The 19,064-nt window shown below is 36.6% G+C and overlaps 2 protein-coding genes across 3 annotated transcripts; both read left to right on the forward strand.

The window, feature by feature from the left end:
* The first annotated feature begins 693 nt into the window (after positions 1 to 693).
* Positions 694 to 13,501, forward strand: LOC120128910 (probable galactinol--sucrose galactosyltransferase 2). 2 transcript variants are annotated; one of them, XM_039146515.1, is made up of 16 exons: positions 765 to 783; positions 816 to 886; positions 2,315 to 2,528; positions 3,217 to 3,452; positions 3,755 to 3,845; positions 4,069 to 4,117; positions 4,259 to 4,350; positions 4,456 to 4,563; positions 4,776 to 4,898; positions 5,119 to 5,671; positions 5,806 to 5,873; positions 5,965 to 6,099; positions 6,184 to 6,401; positions 6,511 to 6,599; positions 6,681 to 7,068; positions 13,490 to 13,501. In XM_039146515.1, exons 3-15 carry the CDS (start codon positions 2,338 to 2,340, stop codon positions 7,059 to 7,061), a joined length of 2,334 nt encoding a protein of 777 aa, XP_039002446.1. In that variant the 5' UTR covers positions 765 to 783; positions 816 to 886; positions 2,315 to 2,337; the 3' UTR covers positions 7,062 to 7,068; positions 13,490 to 13,501. The 2 variants fall into 2 exon arrangements, with proteins under 2 accessions (XP_039002445.1, XP_039002446.1); XM_039146514.1 differs by having other exon boundaries at positions 694 to 886.
* Positions 10,160 to 12,182, forward strand: LOC120128911 (insulin-degrading enzyme-like 1, peroxisomal). Its single transcript, XM_039146516.1, has 3 exons — positions 10,160 to 10,176; positions 11,606 to 11,728; positions 11,823 to 12,182. The coding sequence occupies exons 2-3, from the start codon at positions 11,630 to 11,632 to the stop codon at positions 12,072 to 12,074; spliced, it is 351 nt and encodes a 116-aa protein (XP_039002447.1). The 5' UTR covers positions 10,160 to 10,176; positions 11,606 to 11,629; the 3' UTR covers positions 12,075 to 12,182.
* Positions 13,502 to 19,064: the final 5,563 nt, after the last annotated feature.

Genomic DNA, 19,064 nt, shown 5'->3' on the forward strand with positions numbered 1-19,064 from the left:
CGACAGTAAATAAGATAAGGCAAATCATTATTTATTCGAGATTGATTTAATTAAGGTTTAATAAATAATTAGATTGAATGAATTTGATTTAGGCTCGAGTTTGATTCGAGTTCTTAACGAGTTAAAACGAATTATTTGATATTCGATTAGAAAAAACTCGTAAACAACTCAAAAATATAATATATTAAGATTTTATTTTTAAAAAATAAACTATTAATAATATTAATATTTATGTATTGATTTTTTAAAATACAATAAGATTTTTATGTATTTAAGGTTCGAGTTCGAGTTTGAAGCTTCAATCGAGTTAAGTTTAAGACTTTTTTCATTTCGAACTGCTCACAAGCTTCAGTTCAGTATTTCGATTTCGAGTCGAGTTTAAAAATTTTAAACTCACGAATTTTCAAACCAAATTAAACTCTATTTCAAAATTTTCGAATCAAATCGATCTCAACAATACTTAAACTCATCAAGACTCGTTTACCCCCTAATCGCGAAGCTTTCTCTTTAAATTTACGGTGCAGACAGCAACTGTTGACGATGAAAGAAAATATCTCCATTTTTGTTTATTATTTTATTTCTACCAACAAGTTGGAAATCCCACCTGGCGATTTGTGGGACGGTCCAATAAATTGAAGTTGCTCGATGTTTAACTCCACAAATTGTTCCTATATAAACCCCACCTTCTCCCCATCAATACTCGCATCCATTGTCTGAGTGAGGAAAACAGCCGTCATTGGCGCCTTCGGCCTTTCGATTATAGAGAAAGAGGCATTCCCTTTGTTGGAGTGCACATCTGCTTAGTTTTTCTCTACTTTCCTTAGCTTTGAAGTAAACAAGAGTTTCGAGCTTTTAGCCCTCTCGACGGCATAAAGACCGGCTACCGGTGAGTTCATTAGGGGTTCCAAGCCATGAACTGTAGTTTGAGTAATTCGTTTTTCATCTTCGGTGACTTTGTTGCTGGTTCCATTGGTGATCATGAGAGATCTGATTTGGATTTTGGAGTTCCTATGATCTGATTCTTCCTTTTCTGAATTTATTTTTATATGATTTTGAGACTTTGATGGATTTGTTGATTAAATTGTAGTTTACGGTGGATTCTTTATTGAATAAATTGTTTTTTTAACCCTCTTTGGTGACTTAGTTGCTGGCTTCGGGGGTAATCATGATCATCAAATAGAAGTGATTTGGAGTTTTTGTTTTTGAACTTTTTGTCTATTAATGTTGAGATTTTTACGGATTTGCTAAGCTTTCTGCTTGGTTCCAACAATTGAGGATGGAGTTAAAGCCAAGATCAGTGATTAACGTTGTAGATCTGCGCTGGGCGAAGAACATAGTATATAAATCTCATCGATATAAGAGTTAGATCACGACGATATATTCCTCTTTCGATGGCTTCTATAAATTTTGATATATCCCTGTTTATTTCAAAATTCGTCGTCGTTTCAAACTTTTATATAAATCTCTGTTAAATTAAAAATATCCGTTTCCTCCCTCCTGCTGCTGCTGCTGTATTAATCATGAAGTTTTTTGAGTTTATTAAAGCTGCTTTTCTCGTGCATCCGTCCAAACTTGCTCTTTTCTTTGTAGCTCTCAGAAAACACTTTTTTCTTTTATTTTTCTTAAATAAAATCATTAACATTAAGAGCTTTATTTTCGTTTTTTTTTTCATTGATGGCTTTCAAAATAGTAGGTATAAAGGAAAAAAATCCAATTTAGCGACGAACTGGAGTTAGTTTAAACACTCCACAATAATGTATGAATAAATAATTCCTTTATTTTCGTACCTAATTATCCTAGGCGTTTCTCCAATGAGTAATATTTTATCCTAATAAACAAATAACAGAAATATACAGGGTGAAGGAAAGTGTTGTGGTATTTTTTGTCTCAACAAGTAAAAAAAATGAATTTTTTTTAACCTCATTCTTTATAAGTTTGGCTGCGCTCAAAACTCAATGTTTATTAAGCGGTTAGGTGAGAGAATGTTAAGGACAACACCAGTGATGCAATTGGGGTGGTTTCTTCCTTCAACGAAAACTCATGGCACTGGAAATGTTCCTTCTAATAGCCTAAATTTTCCAGGATATTTTAAACCCATAGGTTATAATTTTAGACCCTCCCTTACCCATTTTTTCATTTATTTCGCAGCATTCTTAATCTGCAAAAGGGTGGTCCTTAATCTTGTTTTTGTGCTCCATGATTCTTTATTAGTTTGACTGAATTTCTGTTTCCTAGCTAACGTGAACATGTTACTTTTGTTTTTATATATGTTATTTGAGTTGTCAATGATGTTGTTTATTGTGTTGTTAGACAGTTATCAGGTGCTCATCATCAACAATGACTGTTACACCAAGAATTTCCATCAACGATGGGAACCTTGTGGTTCATGGGAAGACCATCCTCACTGGAATGCCAGACAACATCGTTCTGACACCGGGATCCAGTTTCGGACTTGTTGCCGGTTCTTTCATTGGTGCTACTGCTTCGGATAGCAAAAGCCTTCATGTCTTCCCTATTGGTGTTTTAGAGTAAGCACTTTCTCCTATTTCAAACTTTATTGTCCTCCGGTTTTGACGTTCATATCCTCTTTTTATTAATGTAAATGCTGTTGTTTTGGTGATTTCCTGTTTATGAATTGGTGATTGCATTCGTATGAACATTTCTTCCTAATAAATAACATTTGTTTTTGGACTTACGAGTTTGAGATCTAACTAATCATTGAAATTTCATTTGTTTATGAACTTAAAGAGTTTCAGATCTAGCTAATCATTTTACAAAAGTAATATTAGCAAACAACGGTAGATAGATGGTTCCTATTTTTATTACTAACAGCATCAAACTTCTTTTGTTACTGATTGTTGCCTTAAGATTCCACCTCAACCTTTTAGCTTATTTTCACCCTTTTGATCTATGTGCATGTTTAGAAAAAGGTTCATTTGGGTCAATTAAAAAAATGTTTCCCAATTAACTTGCAAATAAACAAATTATATGAATATGCTATGAATTAGAATATATAGTTTCATAACTATTTTCAAGTATTGGTTCCAATATATACTCGCGCTTAAATATATTTTAAATTACTTTTAACGGTCATGTTTGTTGGATTAACTGTTGTTTTGCTGAAATGTACACATGGTACTTGAGGATGTTCTAAAATGATTTTGGCTTGGATGGGTATCCAAAGTCATGATTTGTTCTTACTTTTTCCTGTAACAGGGGTCTCCGATTTGTGTGCTGTTTCCGATTCAAACTATGGTGGATGACTCAGAGAATGGGAACATGTGGGAAAGATGTTCCTTTGGAGACTCAATTCATGCTCGTAGAGAGCAAGGAAGAAGATGATCCTAATGCTCCAACAATCTACACTGTTTTCCTTCCACTCCTTGAAGGCCAGTTCCGTGCTGTTCTTCAAGGCAATGACAAGAATGAGCTTGAGATATGCCTCGAGAGTGGTGAGTAGCTTCTGGCCCCCCTTGTGGCGTCTGCCATATACGTCCTATCCATTATGTATTGCATGAGGCAAACCTTTAGTTATCGGCCATAAATGAAGGAAGCAAACCATATGAAATCATCAATCATGGGGTGGAGTTGTCATTAGTGTGAACAACCAGGGTAGAGAAAAGCACGAATGACCGCCATCCCAATAAATCAAGATAAATGGCATACATAGCATTCTTGCGAAGAGAATAGGTTGAACGGATGGAGTTCCAAAGAACCGAAACGATGTTCTTTTTGGTGTGATTTGGTTTTGCAGGTGATAACACTGTTGAAACAAACCAAGGCCTTTACCTTGTCTACATGCATGCTGGGACCAATCCATTTGAAGTTATCAACCAGGCTGTAAAGTGAGTAGATTTGCTTCTTCATGCATTTTTTTCCACATTCTTTTATCCTTGATGTGTAATTGATTTTTTAAAAATAATTCCCTGTAAAGAGAAGAACAAGTTTTCTCTCTGGAAATTATGGATAACTTATGATCAGTGATCATATATCAAGATTTTTGTTTAATTTCCTAAATATATCGTGTTTCTTGTGGTTTATTAATGAGCTCTTTCATGAACCAACCAGGGCTATGGAGAAACACATGCAAACTTTTCATCATCGAGAGAAGAAGAAGGTATAATTACTTGCATTGAAGTTTACCTCCCCTTCCATTTAATATTTATAGCATTCTTATTACAATTCTAAATTGGTTTGTGGAAAAACTATGATTGTCTTTTTGAATCCTTTCTAATATTATTGTGTTGGTTGTGAATAGTTGCCTTCATTTCTTGATTGGTTTGGCTGGTGCACATGGGATGCTTTCTACACCGATGTCACTGCAGAGGGTGTTAAGGAAGGCCTCAAAAGGTAGTAGAAAAGTATAGCAATTTGAGCAATTGATAAATTGCGGATGGATGGGAACTTCTGCAATGGTAATAGATGTCATCACTAAATTCTGTCTTTTAATTGCAGTCTATCAGAGGGAGGGACTCCACCTCGATTTTTGATCATAGATGATGGCTGGCAGCAGATTGAAAGTAAGCCCAAGGAGCCTGATTGTGTTGTACAAGAAGGGGCACAGTAAGTTCTCTCTCACGCATATACATATACATATGCATGGACTGAAACCAACTCTGTAGATGGAATGTTTTCTCTCCTTTTTCCGTAACATTTTAAGCTCTTCCGCCTTCAGTCGATTATTTCTATTTTCTTTTTTGGATGAAGGTCTTGCACATTTAGAAACTTATTACCTGAAGTTGGATATAGATATGATGCTCAATTGTTTGTTGCAGGTTTGCGAGTAGGTTGACTGGGATTAAAGAGAATGCAAAGTTCCAAAAGAATGGCCAAAACAATGAACAGATCTCTGGCCTAAAACTTGTTGTAGACGAAGCCAAGCAGAATCATAATGTAAAGTAAGTGGTCCAAATTTTTCTGGATCTTGATGTTTAATGACACTCATTGGAATACATACTTGTGCATCAGAGAAATGAAAAAGTTAAACCCTGCCACTTGGTCATTCATCCTGTATTGATCTTGAATCAAAATAGCATGTGGTGGCTACTAGTAGTATATTTGTCCCTAAATCATGTTGATTTCCATCACAAGTAACATTTTGGCTTACTTTGGGCTTAGGAATGTATATGTGTGGCATGCCTTGGCTGGCTATTGGGGCGGAGTCAAACCCGCTGCTGCTGGTATGGAACATTATGATACAGCATTGGCATATCCTATTCAGTCCCCTGGTGTGATGGGCAACCAGCCAGACATAGTTATGGACAGCCTTGCTGTTCATGGCCTTGGTTTGGTGCATCCGAAGAAGGTTTTCAACTTCTACAATGAGCTTCATGCTTATCTGGCTTCATGTGGAGTTGATGGAGTGAAGGTTGATGTGCAAAACATAATTGAGACCCTTGGTGCCGGACACGGTGGTAGAGTATCTCTTACCCGCAGTTATGTACAGGCCCTTGAAGCCTCAATCACTCGAAACTTCCCTGACAATGGATGCATAGCTTGCATGTGTCATAACACCGATGGAATCTACAGTACCAAACAGACCTCTGTTGTTAGGGCATCTGATGACTTTTATCCTCACGACCCTGCTTCACACACTATCCACATTTCAGCTGTGGCTTACAACACTCTTTTTCTCGGAGAATTTATGCAACCTGATTGGGATATGTTCCACGTAAGTCAAAATAAGTGAAGTTTTTTTTTTTATCTATTTCCATCTTTAATTGAAGTTATTGTTGTATTCACTATAGAAAGGTTAAAAAACAAGAGGGGTCATGTGGTACTAATAAAAAAATCTCTGGTTTGCAGAGCTTACACCCAGCTGCAGACTATCATGCAGCTGCTCGCGCTATTGGCGGATGTGCTATCTATGTCAGGTGTGTGATGCTGAAGTTAATTTTTATTTTTTACTAATGCTAATGACGCTGTAATAATTTTCTAATGTGCATTTTATGTTGTTCTGTGTAGCGATATGCCTGGAAACCACAACTTTGAGCTCTTGAAGAAATTAGTCCTTCCTGATGGATCGGTTCTCCGTGCCCAACTGCCCGGCAGGCCTACTGTTGATTGTCTGTTTGTTGATCCGGCTAGAGATGGGATCAGGTCTGTAACATACTTTCTCATTGCTTAATGTACGTTGTGTCTTTTATTTGTGTAGTTTTACCAACAGAGAATTCTACTTTTCAGCTTGCTCAAGATGTGGAATGTCAACAAGTGTTCCGGTGTGGTGGGTGTTTTCAACTGCCAAGGTGCTGGTTGGTGCAAGATCTCCAAGAAAACCCGCATTCACGATGCATCACCTGATACCCTTACAGGTTCTGTTTGTGCCAACGATGTTGATTCAATCACTCAGATTGCTGGTGCGGACTGGAACGGGGAGACTGTGGTTTATGCTCATAGATCAGGTATTTATTTCATCCTAGTTGTCCTGGTAGCGGCTCCCTTGCACTGTCGATATATTTCGGGATTTGCATTTACAACTTATAATGTTAAACAATGCATTTCTAATTGCAGGAGAGGTGGTAAGGTTACCTAAAGGCGCTTCGGTGCCGGTAACGCTCAAGGTTCTCGAGTATGAATTATTCCATTTCTGTCCGGTCAAGGTTAGTTTCTTTCCTTCTCTTTAGGCTTCTGTATGTAATTCGAGTATGGTGACTTATTGACTGCGTTTTCCTATGGTGCAGGATATTACCAACAACATTTCATTTGCACCAATTGGCCTACTTGACATGTTCAACGGCAGCGGTGCCGTGGAGCAGTATGAAGTACATGTGACATCCGATGAGAAATCCGAGTTCTTCGATGGTGAGGTTTCCTCGGAGTTGACATCTTCTCTCAGTGACAACCGGAGTCCAACCGCAATGATCAGCCTCAAAGTCCAGGGTTGCGGGAGGTTCGGTGCTTACTCATCTCAGCGTCCATCGAAGTGCAGTGTGAACAATGCCGAGACGCTCTTCGTCTACGACTTGGCCACTGGATTGGTGACACTAACTCTGCCGGTTCCTTCGGAGGAGATGTACAGATGGGTCGTAGAAATTCAAGTCCAAGTTAGTTCAGGTCATTAGCATCATTGTCTAGTTTCATGACTGTCCAGTCTAGCGGTGATATGTAATCGGGTACTGTGCTTTGTAGCCACTTTTCCTTCAATAAAATTATCCATTTCTCAAAATTTCGTTATGTTGTTTGTTTTACGTCTATCATTTCAATTTGGATATTAATATTTAAGTGATAATCAGTCATTTAAAGTTTTAGATTTAAATATTTGTATATGTAAAAAATCTCCACCGAAAGAATTTACGTATCAAAACTAAATATTTGACTTGACTTTAAAACTGGTGGTCAACCTAAAATAAAAAAAAATATGATATGGGAAAAAACCATCACCGACGTTTTTCGCGTATGGCGGTTACGCAAACCTCGTGTTGAAAATCGAAATCAATGGAAGAACTCAAATCGTGGAGTATGAGTCTCTTCCTACAGTGTTTTGAATGCGGAATTTACGGACACGTAAAAGATCTCTGCCTTACTCTTGTCACGGTTGCTCCAACGACTACCGTGAACCCCGAGGCCCTAGTTCCTCCGTACCTCAACAGACTGCACCACCCAAAACCTTGCCTGTCCCAAACGAGGCTTGTCACGGTTGCTCCAACTACTACCGTGAACCCCGACGCCCTAGTTCCTCCGTACCTCAACCGACTGCACCACCCAAAACCTTGCCTGTCCCAAACGAGGCTTTTGGAGCTTGGATGATGGTCGAAGGTTGTCAACAAAAGCCTCAAGAAAGTTTCAAAAAAAAAAACTGTTGGTGATGATACCATTCGTATTGAAAGCTCCCCTTTTAGCCCACTTGTAACGGATGTTGAGACACCTCTTGATGCTAAAACTGTTGTTGAGCGTTCTGCTACGGGTACACTCCAAATCGATGAGACACCAGTTAACGCGCCAGTTCAAAAGACAATGCCACCGAAGAAAACCTGGTAAAACCGCTGCTGCACCTCAAGGCATACGTATCACACCCCTGCAAAATAAGGTGAAACAAAAAGAGAAAGAAGCTCCGTCTTCCAGGAAAGCCCTCTCCGTGCCTCTTCAACCGATCTCTTCAAATATAATATTGAATCGTGGTGTTGGTGCTCAACACGCGAGCTCGTCCATGGACCCTTCAGTCCGAAAACCGAGTGTTGTTTTGAATCCGAAAAAATATTCTGTTGTTGCTATCGATGCAAACCTCAATCCCTAGCTGCCTCTAAATCCCTTTTCAAAAGAAAATGTTAGAAGTGTTTCCCATGGTAAGCCTCCAGACACTAGCATAACGACAACACCGATTGTCGATGTTGCTTTATTACAGGCTGATGATTCATCGACTATAGTCGAATGACCGTCCTTCCCCTCTATATTTTTTATGGATTTCCAATTCATTGTGTGGAATACCCAAGGATGTAGGAATTCAAACTTCTTATGAGTTGCTAAGCAATACATGCGGAAAATCGCCCGTACATTTTTGTTTTCGCTGAAACAAGAATCAATGGTATTACAACCGATAAAGTCATTCCTAATCTGAGATTTCCAAATTCTTATCGAGTTAAGGCTATGGGTTTCTCGTGTGGTATTTAGTTATGTTGGAATGACATATTCCGGATTGAAATTTTGTTTTCTCATTTTCAGTTTATCCTTTGTCAGGTGACTGATAACTCTTCTGGTTTTTCCTTCATTGCAACTGCTATCTATGCTAGTCCATTATCTAGCAAGCGCAAGACTTTATGGAATTATCTTCGGCTGATCGCTCCTGTTTTATCCGAACCTTGGCTCATTATTGGCGATTTTAATGCCACTTTGTCTGATGATGATAGAAAGGGTTGTGCGACCTCAAGTAAACCTGATGTGCACTTCCAACGCATGCTTCTTGACTCTGTTTATCTCTGTTTTGAAAATCGGAACGGACCGGCCGGTTTAACCGGTAATTGTTGTTTAGTCCGGTTCAATCTAAACTGGTTGAACCGCTATTAGTGAATCGGCCAGAACCGTTAAACCGTTCGAACTAGACCGGTTGAAAACCGGAAAAAACCGGGGAAAATCGGGATTTTTGTTTTTTTTTTTTTAAAAAAATTAAACCAAACAACGTCGTTTGTTAAACGAGCCAAATCGAACTCGAGTATTGCTGAGATCGACTCGAACTTGAAAACTTTAAAAGTAAGCTCAACTCAAACTCACAAGCTAAAAATCATCAAGTTTAACTCAAACTCGAAATATAATATTGAAACTTGAACTCAAAAAAGCTTGAACTCAAAAAAAATTAGAAGTTCGATTGAAGCCTAAAATTCGAGCTTGATTGAAGTGAAAAAATAGTTCACTCAATGCTCACCAAAAGGCTCCATGATTTTGAATGTCAAACTACCTCTATTATTTATAGAAGTTAGTTGTGATGCGCTTCTATGTTTCTTAGCAATGTGAGATTGTTTTGTTCTCATATTTTTACTCTTTAGACTTTTGGGATGCGCTTCTATGTTTTTTAGCCATGTGAGATTGTTTTTTAAAAAAAAAATTAAACAAACAATATCATTTTGTTATGATTTTTTTAACCCCAAATTTATTTTTTAATTATAGTTATATAATTATATTTATTATTTAATATGTTTTATCTTAAATATTATATTGTAGTTAATTTGAATCATTTTGTTTTACTTAATTTTATGATTTTTAACTTATATATGTTATTACTTGCTTTGAATATGACTTGTGATATAAAAAATTATTTTTTATTAAATATTTTTTATATTTTTATTTAATTTTTTAAATAATTATGACATCGTCCGATTCTTTCAACCGGTCGAACCGATTCAACCGGTTAAACCAATAAACCGGTAGCATGACCGATTCGCTAACTGATCTGGTTCTGAAAATCATGTTGTTTATATGACTTGGGATTCCATGGCTCTCAAATTTTGAGAGCCTTTAATTATATCATTAGGAATGATTCCGGAATCCGTAGGGTGCAGTTCATTATCCAGTCTACAGTAAAGGTGAAAAGCAGGTTCTTTCTTTTGTATGTACCTCTTGTCTTGTTCATTTAACTTAAGACTACGATCTCTCTTAACTGGGCCCTGAACATATTGATTCAAGAGTTGAGGCATCCTTAAAATGTTCTCGACTAAACCGTATGAAATGACGAATGATGAATTTAAGTTAAGATGGGGAGTTTATTTTGAACCTGAATGACAGTCTAAGGTAGTTTGGGAGATTATAGGGCATCATTATCTTTGTTAAATGAACTTTTATGTTTCAACAACAAAGTTTCTCATTCAAGTCGTCAGCGTAATTCAACTTTGGCCTCTACGGATATTTGTTATTTGGTGTATATCTGAAATGCCCTTTGTCTTGTTCCGTTCAGTTTTTTTCTGGGTTTAATTGAGAGATAAGGGTTTTTTTTTTTATATAAAAAGATATTAGGGTTTTAAAGTAGTGTTTCGTGGTATAATATTTGATTGAGTCTTAATTATCTCCTTTCTTCCTTTTTCTTCTTTCCTGTAAACTTATTTGATTCTAGTTCAAGAAATTCCAGCTATCGTTCACTAAACATGCTTCGGACTCTGGAGATTTTTTTTTTTGATAAAAATGAAAGACCTCATTAAAAATCCTCTTAATACCCTATAAAATATAAAATATTTCATATGACATTAGAAGGAGGAAAAGAGTGTATCAAAATTTTATTAAATATCAGAACCATAGTACATTAAGGTCAACGTCATACACCATACGATTCCCACTAACATGCATACAAAAGAAACCCCACAGGAGCAAACTCCCGTTCCTACACACTACCCCCAATAAACTAATTTCATCTTTAGCAGTCCGCCTCCCAATTAGACCCTCTGCTAATATGCCTAACAATTACATCCCTATCCCTAACTAGAGAGACAATCTCTTGCAAAACAAGGCCCATCGAAATAGGACAGCATTTCTGGTTTTTAAACCAATGCACAACAGAGAGACAATCACATTCTAATATCAACCGCCCTTTATTGCACCAGTTGGAATCTATTAAAAACAATAATTCCTTTTTAACTGCCAACAATTCGGCTGATGCAGGAGGACCCTATTGGGACTTTGGAGATCCAACTTCAATTGATTCTTTCGCTGATTGATTATTCAAATCTTAATTCAATTCTGTGTAAGACCTGGGTTTTCTTTGGCCTAGCCACCATGAAACATTCTCGTACATGCTATAAGATAATTTCTTATCTAATAATAGGCAAGAGCTTTTATTGAAATGCTTTCTGTAGTGTTGTGCTCCTTGTTATGGCTTTTATTAGAATTCCAATATAGTTGATTGCTTGAAATTTTGATTTTGAACAGTTTTTTGGATTTATATATATATATATATATATATATATATATATATATATATATATATATATATATATGCATGTATAACTATCGTAGGTGACAGTCAGCTGCATAGCCATTAGAAAATCCTTTTGACTACTGAATATCTTAGTTGAGTTCCTTCATGCATTTAGTAGGTGAAGGGATTTAAAACTAATTCCAATAATATTTTAGCAACATTTGAGTGAGAATTTGTCCTCTAATCATAAACTTCCAAAATTTTACACAGAGCAATGTAAATGCCTTGATCGATATGAAGCTTGAGAAGCACAAGAATTTAAGGGAAGAATCTCAATTTTACTGGCGAGAGATCCTTGAAGGGACTCTCAAATTTGATAGGAGAGAAGCTGAGGTATGCCCATCGATCTGATATTTTCTAGTCATTGAAAAGGAAATTCATCTACTTTGATCTTAAATGGTTCATCTTTACCATCTGTTTCCAACAGATTGCAGCATTAAAGAAACACACGCAACAAGAGCTGATTGAGTTCTTCAATGAAAATATAAAAGTCGGCGCAACTCGAAAGAAAACACTTAGTGTGCAAGTATATGGGAACCAACATTTGTCCGATTTCAACTCGCAGAAATGTGAAGCAGTTCAACCAAATACAATTCAAATTGATGATATCTTCAGTTTTAAAAGATCTCAACCTCTGTATGGTTCATTCAAAGGAGGCTTTGGTCAAATGAAACTGTAGTATCAAGGCTCATCCCTTGTTAAAAAAAAGACAAGACTTAAGGACGCTTGCCCTGGGAAAACACAGTTATTTTCCAGTCGGTTTTCATAGAATTGTTATACATTGGAGAGAAACGGAGAATACCTTGTGTCTGTGATTTTAATATCTTAGGTTTGAAAAATAATGAATTGATAGAACTGAATGTGCAAGTCTATGTCATTTTAGATTTGCATTTTCAAATATGAATGTGTGGTGCGAGTCTTTTTTTAATCATATATTTTTGTGAGTTAATTTGTGTGTTAAAATAGGCAGAGTTCTAAAACTACAGGCCTGAGTTTTGCTATAATCGAAATTACACTACGACGAATGGCGGTCTTCTCAGACGGGATGAGACCCATGGAAAGGATACTAACTTAGCTCCATTTTATTTTGTTGTTTTTGAACCTAACCAGTGTGAAGAGGTCTTATGAGAGGCTAGAAGCTCCTTTAGGAATTAGGATGTTTGTGGATGAAAAGAAATATGTAGAATTTAGCTTTTCTTTTCTCTCTTTCGTGTAGACGATTTTGGTCTCTCTCATTTGTTGTAGCATCAAAACCTTTGGATTCACTGTTCCGGCACCCTTCTCAAAAGGCCCTGATGTCTACTAATCTGAAACTTCAGTTCTTGAGAATGGTCATTTCCTTACTTTTCTTGTAACATGCAGTGTCTTTCATTTGCACCTACTTTTTTGTTTACAACTGAAGAATTAATTTTATTTCTTAAAAAAGCTTTACGGTTTAAATAAAGTTTTTACCTCTACCAAGTCTTTCTTAGACATGGACTTTAACGCTATCCACCCTCTTTTTAGCAACTACCAAGTAAAGCATAGTTTAGATGATGTTTGCCTTGTTTTGTTAATCCTAGAAATTCGAAATTGCCAAGTATGACATGCTTCAGCTGGGCCAATGTAACTGGAGAACAAGAGGGGTGAAGCATCGTATTTCTACGTTACAAGGTGGCTATAAGGCTTCATCAATGTCATCTTCATCACACGGGCGGTCGATGTGGAGAGATGATGGCGATGGTTGAGCAAACGGGCGATGACGATGTTGAGAATGGGTTTTGGGGAAGATTGGGATTTTGAAGAGAGATTTTGGAATTTTGTGTTGGATCAAATTGATAAATTTTTTAATTAGTTCAAATTAGGATTAATTTAATAGAATATGTAGGTTTTAGAGACTAAAAATGTTATTATATCATGTCATAACCATTTATGTTAAATCAACGGTTGAATCTAAGGGCGGATAACAAAAACATAAATGTAATGTAACGTTGAGTAATGATTTAGAAAAACATAATTAAATTACCAAAACAAAATGCATGAATAAGTGGATGATTAAATATGTAGTTTACTCATAAAATTAACATCTCACTCTTATATTATAATAATCGGAAGGTGAAAATGTCTAATAACAGCAAAGTTGTTTTAAAAAATGTGTTTAAATATTTTATTTACATTTAGAAAGATTAAAAATATTTATAAAAAATTAAAAATATAGACAATAAAAATCAAACAAAAATGGGAACACTTTACATGTTCATAAGCTTATCTAAAGTAACATTTTTTTATTAATCTGAAGTAAGTACAAGATAATATCTGTTTAAAAATAATTTTCAACCTTCTAACATTGAACGTTTGTATGCCTGATATTTATGGTGCTCGAACCCCAATTCTCAAGAAATAACAATATTTAACTATATAAATGAAAAGATCGTATTCAAAGCTCTATTCAAGATTACAATATTATTATTATTTTTGGATAAATAGAATTTTATTACCCAAAGAATAGCATAAAACTGCTACAAAACATTCATCAAGAACAAATGAAGGGGATCCTAGATACAACAAAAATCAATCTATCCCCCATAAGTTGCAAAGAGAAAGATTGGTTCTATCTAATATGTTAACATTCCTATTACTAAGCTGAATTCCTACAATCTGTTTGATTGTATCTAGAATCTGGTTTTCCGATCTGTTGGTTTGTCTAAAAATCCGTCGGTTCCTTTCTTCCCAAATGGTGTAGTTAAGTGAGCACCAAGAAAGCTTCAAGATACTAGTAATTAAAGATTTCCCTTTCCATGTCTTAATAGCCCAACAAAGCAGATCAGACCAATTAAGAAGAGGATTTTGAATGCCTGCAAGCAGAAGTAGTGATTTCCATATAGTAGCAGTAAAATTACATTCTGCAAAAAGGTGGTCTCTGGATTCCTTTGTTGCAAAATAGAGAATGCATTGATCGTTGACAACAATTCCAAATCATTGTAACCTATCATTTGTAGGGAGGCAGTCCAGAATAACCATCCAAGAGATTAAACTGTGTTTTGGAACGTGAAACGAAAGCCAAATTAGATGCTGCCATGGAACTTTGTTGTTTTTCAGTCGAATATTATCCCAGATTTGCTTGATAGACATAGCTCCATATTCAAGGATAGGCCGAGCGATTGTACGAAAATTCATGAATTTCCTTTGAAGCCAGCTAGTATTCAATGGGACTTCCATAACCCAAAAATCATGATTCTTGATTAAATATGTGTGAATCCATAAACCCAAAATGAACCCTCCCCTACAAGTAGTCTCTTAATAAGAATCAGCATGCAAGATTTGTTCCACGACTTAATGTCTTTAAGACCAAGACCTCCTTCAGATTTAGGTTTACAAATTCTGTCCCAGCTTACTCTTGCTCCCGCTGCTGGAATGTCAGAACCTTTCCAGAAGTATCTCGAACAGATTTGTTCAATTTTGTTGATAACAGATTGAGGTAGGTTCAACTGCCTACACCAATAGTTAGCAACACTAAAGAGGACAATTTTAATTAGCTCGAGTCTACCAGCAAAACTCAGCTTCAGCCTAGACCATTGGTGGAGTTTGAGCTTGATCTTATCGATGATAGGCTGGCAGTCCTTAACATTAAGTTTCCTTGTGACCAGAGGTATCCCCAGGTACCTAACCGGGAGTGTTCCATGCTTAAATCCAGAAAAATTAATAATAGTGTTAAGAGAATGAACCGAAATGTCAGCAGTAAAGATTTCACATTTAGCAACATTGAGTTTGAGGCCAGAAATTTCATAGAAGTAGTCAAGAACAGTGATGACTCCCATGACAGAATCAAGATTACCTTTGCAGAAAATTAGCAAATCATCAACAAAGATTAAGTGAGTAAGACCGATTTGCTTGCATTTAGGGTGGAAGCTAAGGATCCTTTTAACAGCAGCATTATTGAGTAATTTAGAGAGGATATTCATCATCATAATGAACAAAATAGGGGAAAGAGGGTCACCTTGTTTAAGTCCCTTTGCACCCTTAAAATATCCAGTCAGGATACCATTTAAAGCAATAGAATAAGTGGCAGCAGAGTAGCAAGCCTCAATCCATTGAATGAGAATGATTGAAAAATCCAGAGCCTTAAGAATGAAAAGGATGAAGCTCTAATGAACAGAATCAAATGCTTTTTGAAGATCTATTTTGAGAGCACATCTAGATGAAATAGAGTTCCTCCCATATCCTTTCACAATTTCTTGGGCAAGAAGGGTGTTGTCGATGATACTTCTTCCTTTAACAAAAGCAGATTGATTAGAGGTAATAAACTTCGGAAGCAGGTGGGTCAACCTATTAACAATGAGCTTAGTGATGACCTTATAAATAACTGAGCATCATGAAATAGGACGAAAGTCTGAAACTTTATTGAGATTAAGAATCTTAGGAACCAGGACAATGGTAGTGGCATTAAAAGCTGGGTAAATGTAAGCTTCATGGAAGAAAAAATTAATAGCTTCAATCACATCATTTCTTACAACTTGCCAAGCTTTTTTGAAGAAAATAGAAGTGTAACCATCAGGGCCGGGAGCCTTATTGTTACCTTGGCTGAAATTTGCCTCCTTGATCTCCTCGTAAGTGACTTCCTTTGTGAGACCATCATAGTCTTCAGAATTAGGAATTGGAAGCATGAGGTCTCTAAGAATATTGATAGGGTATTCTTTGACATTGGGGTCAGTGGAGCCTAGGAGTCTTTTGTAAAAATTAACTACTTCAGTGGACATATCATCAAAAGTCTCTAGCCTTATTCCGTTTTCATCAACCAAAACTCGAATGATGTCTTTTTCCTCTTGTTTGCAATTACAGAGTGAAAAAATCTGGTGCATTTATCTCTCTCCTTAAGCCAGTGAATTTTTGCTTTTTGCTTTAGGAACATTTCCTCTGCTTCCTTTAAGGAGTTGAGTTCATTTTGCAATTAAATCTCCTTATCGATAAGCTCAACTCCTCTTAAAGTGAGAATTTGTTGTTTCTCAAACTCCACTCTCTTAAGGCAAACCCGAGAAGATAAGTCACTATAACAGTCATTGTTGAGAGTTTTGAGAGTAGCTTTAAGGCATTTAAGCTTGAGAAAAAGCTTCTTCATAGGATTTCCTTGGATAGGAATGGACCAAGAATGACTAACAATATTAAGGAAATTGTGATGAAGAGTCCAGTAGTTAAAGAATTTAAAAGGCTTTGGTTTGTTAGCATGAACCTCTTTATGAAGAGAAACCAAAGCCATACAATGGTCAGAAGGTCTAGGAGCCAAGAATTCCACAAACGAGAGGGGAAAAACTTCATACCATAAAGGGTTGGTGAGGACTCTATCAAGTTTACGAGCAAGAAAATTCTCCTTTTGCTTGTTACTCCAAGAGTAAGTAGGACCGAAAAATGGATGGTCTTGGAGTTGAAGATCATGATAGATTTCTTGGAATTCAATCATCTCCGAAGTTGTAACCATACCTAATTGCTCGTGAGAAGAAGATTCGTGAGGGAAAAGAGTGCATTGAAATCTCCTCCCAGGATCCATGGAAGATTGCAAGAAGAAGAATGAATGTTTCGAAGATTATGCCAAAGATTTCTTCTCGAAATACCATCATTGCAACCATAAATAGCAGTAATTAAGAAATGATTGTTATTGAACAAGCATTTGACAGTGATGCTTTGATCAGAGACATGGCATAAAGAAATGTTAAGATCTTTCCTACACAGAAGCCATATCCTACCATTAACAGCATATTCATAGTTAGAGAAGCTATTCCAATTCACAAAGGTGGAGGCTAAGATGTCAGCAGATTTATCCACCTTAACTCGGGTTTCCAGCAAACAGAAAATGTCCACTTTATTAAGGATAACCCTTCTAAGGACCTTACCTTGTTTAAGAGGATTATTCAATCCTCTAATATTCTAAAAAGGGATAATCATTAGGATTGGGATGAGGGAATTTGTTCCCCTCCTTTACTTTCAACGGAGCTTTTGGACTTATCAAGATTGGACTTCTTTTTAGTTTTGAGTTCTTTGATCTGAACTGCAACTCCATAAGCTTTTTTCCTAGGTTGCTTGCACTGCTGATCATAAACTTCTTTGAACGATGTGAGAATCTCAAACCTATTAGAAGAGGCTGCAAGAGGTTTGGAGGCTTTGTTTGTAGGTGGTATGCCTCTTCTTTTTTTGGAAGGTGAATGAGCAGAAGGAAGAGAACTGTCATCAAGACTTTGGAGAGCTGGAACAATAGGATCAATTACAGCTTGGGTAACAGAAGTAGTTACTGTGGGGGGGGGAACGCGAATTTCCCTGTGAATGCGGAATATCCTGAGTAGCAGTGATATTTTCAGATGAACGTGAGACAGAAGCAGGTAAATCACTTGAAAAAACTTCTTTAACATGAGTTTCCTCTGAGTTGATAGAAGCAGACTTTGTAGTCGTAGTGTCCTTATTATCCTCTTTTGTAAGAGTTTGAGAAGAAGAATGAGTATCATTTTTCCTCCAAATTTGGATAGATTGAGAGGTATTGGGGAAAGCCTTGCAACCTTTAGCACTATGACCGAAAGAATTACAGGATTTACAGCAGGGATGAGACCAGGGAACTTCAACAAATATGGAGGTAGATTGACCATTGTTCAGCATGACATTTATTTGCTTAGAAATCACGTCTGTAGCCCCAATTTCGCCATAAACCTTAGCAAATTCCAAAGAGACTTTGGAGCTGTTATATAATCCATAGAGAGGTGGAAGCCAATTGCACAAGCGACGTAACTTAGGCCTTCACTAGAGAATAATTCGAGGGGGACATTATACAGATGAACCCACAGAGGAATTCTAGATAAATCAAATTGAAGCTTTCTCAAGTTAGGTTCCCAGTTCCTAAGGATTAAGGGCTTGTTATAGATATGCCAAAGGCCATTTTCCAATACCCATTCACGATCAGAATCAGATTCAAATGAAAACAGGTAAAGATTGGGTCCAGCATAGCTAACCTGGATTTTGGCTCCTCGTAAGGGTATTTTCCACAAACTATCAACAATTTTCTGAAGAGATTGAAAATTTGGAGTAGCCCCGAGCACTTGCCCAACGAGATAAGTCTTCCACTCAGCAATTCCTTCTTCAAAGACTTCAGGCGATGGATGAACTATAGGAGTCCCGTCTTTTACATTTGGGGGAAAATATCGCAGGCGTTGGCTAGCAGAACAAGAGAACAGTTTTCTCCAATCCATCAGAGAACAGAAAAGGATAAGGAAAAGGATGAATACTAGAAAAAGGTGAGAAAAACGGATGAAAGCGGTGGAGAATCGGGGAAGAGATCAGCGAAACGGTAGGATTTTCAGCTTCCATTAGGCCCGCTAATGTATGCCAGAAAAACCCCAAAAGCATGCGCCATCAGTACAATGATTTTTCCGTGTTAAACATTATTGTTGTTGCAGCTTTTGCTGACCGCATAGAGTTTCACTTTGACAAAATCTTAAAGAAACTGTTTCCTCAGGTTGAGTACAGTCCTACAATATTATTATCAATACTTAACATTCATAATTTATAAATGTCAAATTTAAATATAACTTAAAATTAAAGATTAACTTTAAGAAGTTCAAAATTTATCGAGTGTAAATATTTACTTCAATAGAATGATAAAATTAAGAAATTCTTAATTATTTTATGGGAAATTTAGAGTGCAAAATAAATT

Source organism: Hibiscus syriacus, unplaced genomic scaffold (assembly GCF_006381635.1).
Source record: "Hibiscus syriacus cultivar Baekdansim isolate YM2019G1 unplaced genomic scaffold, ASM638163v2 tig00110482_pilon, whole genome shotgun sequence".
NCBI classification, from domain to species: Eukaryota; Viridiplantae; Streptophyta; class Magnoliopsida; order Malvales; family Malvaceae; genus Hibiscus; species Hibiscus syriacus.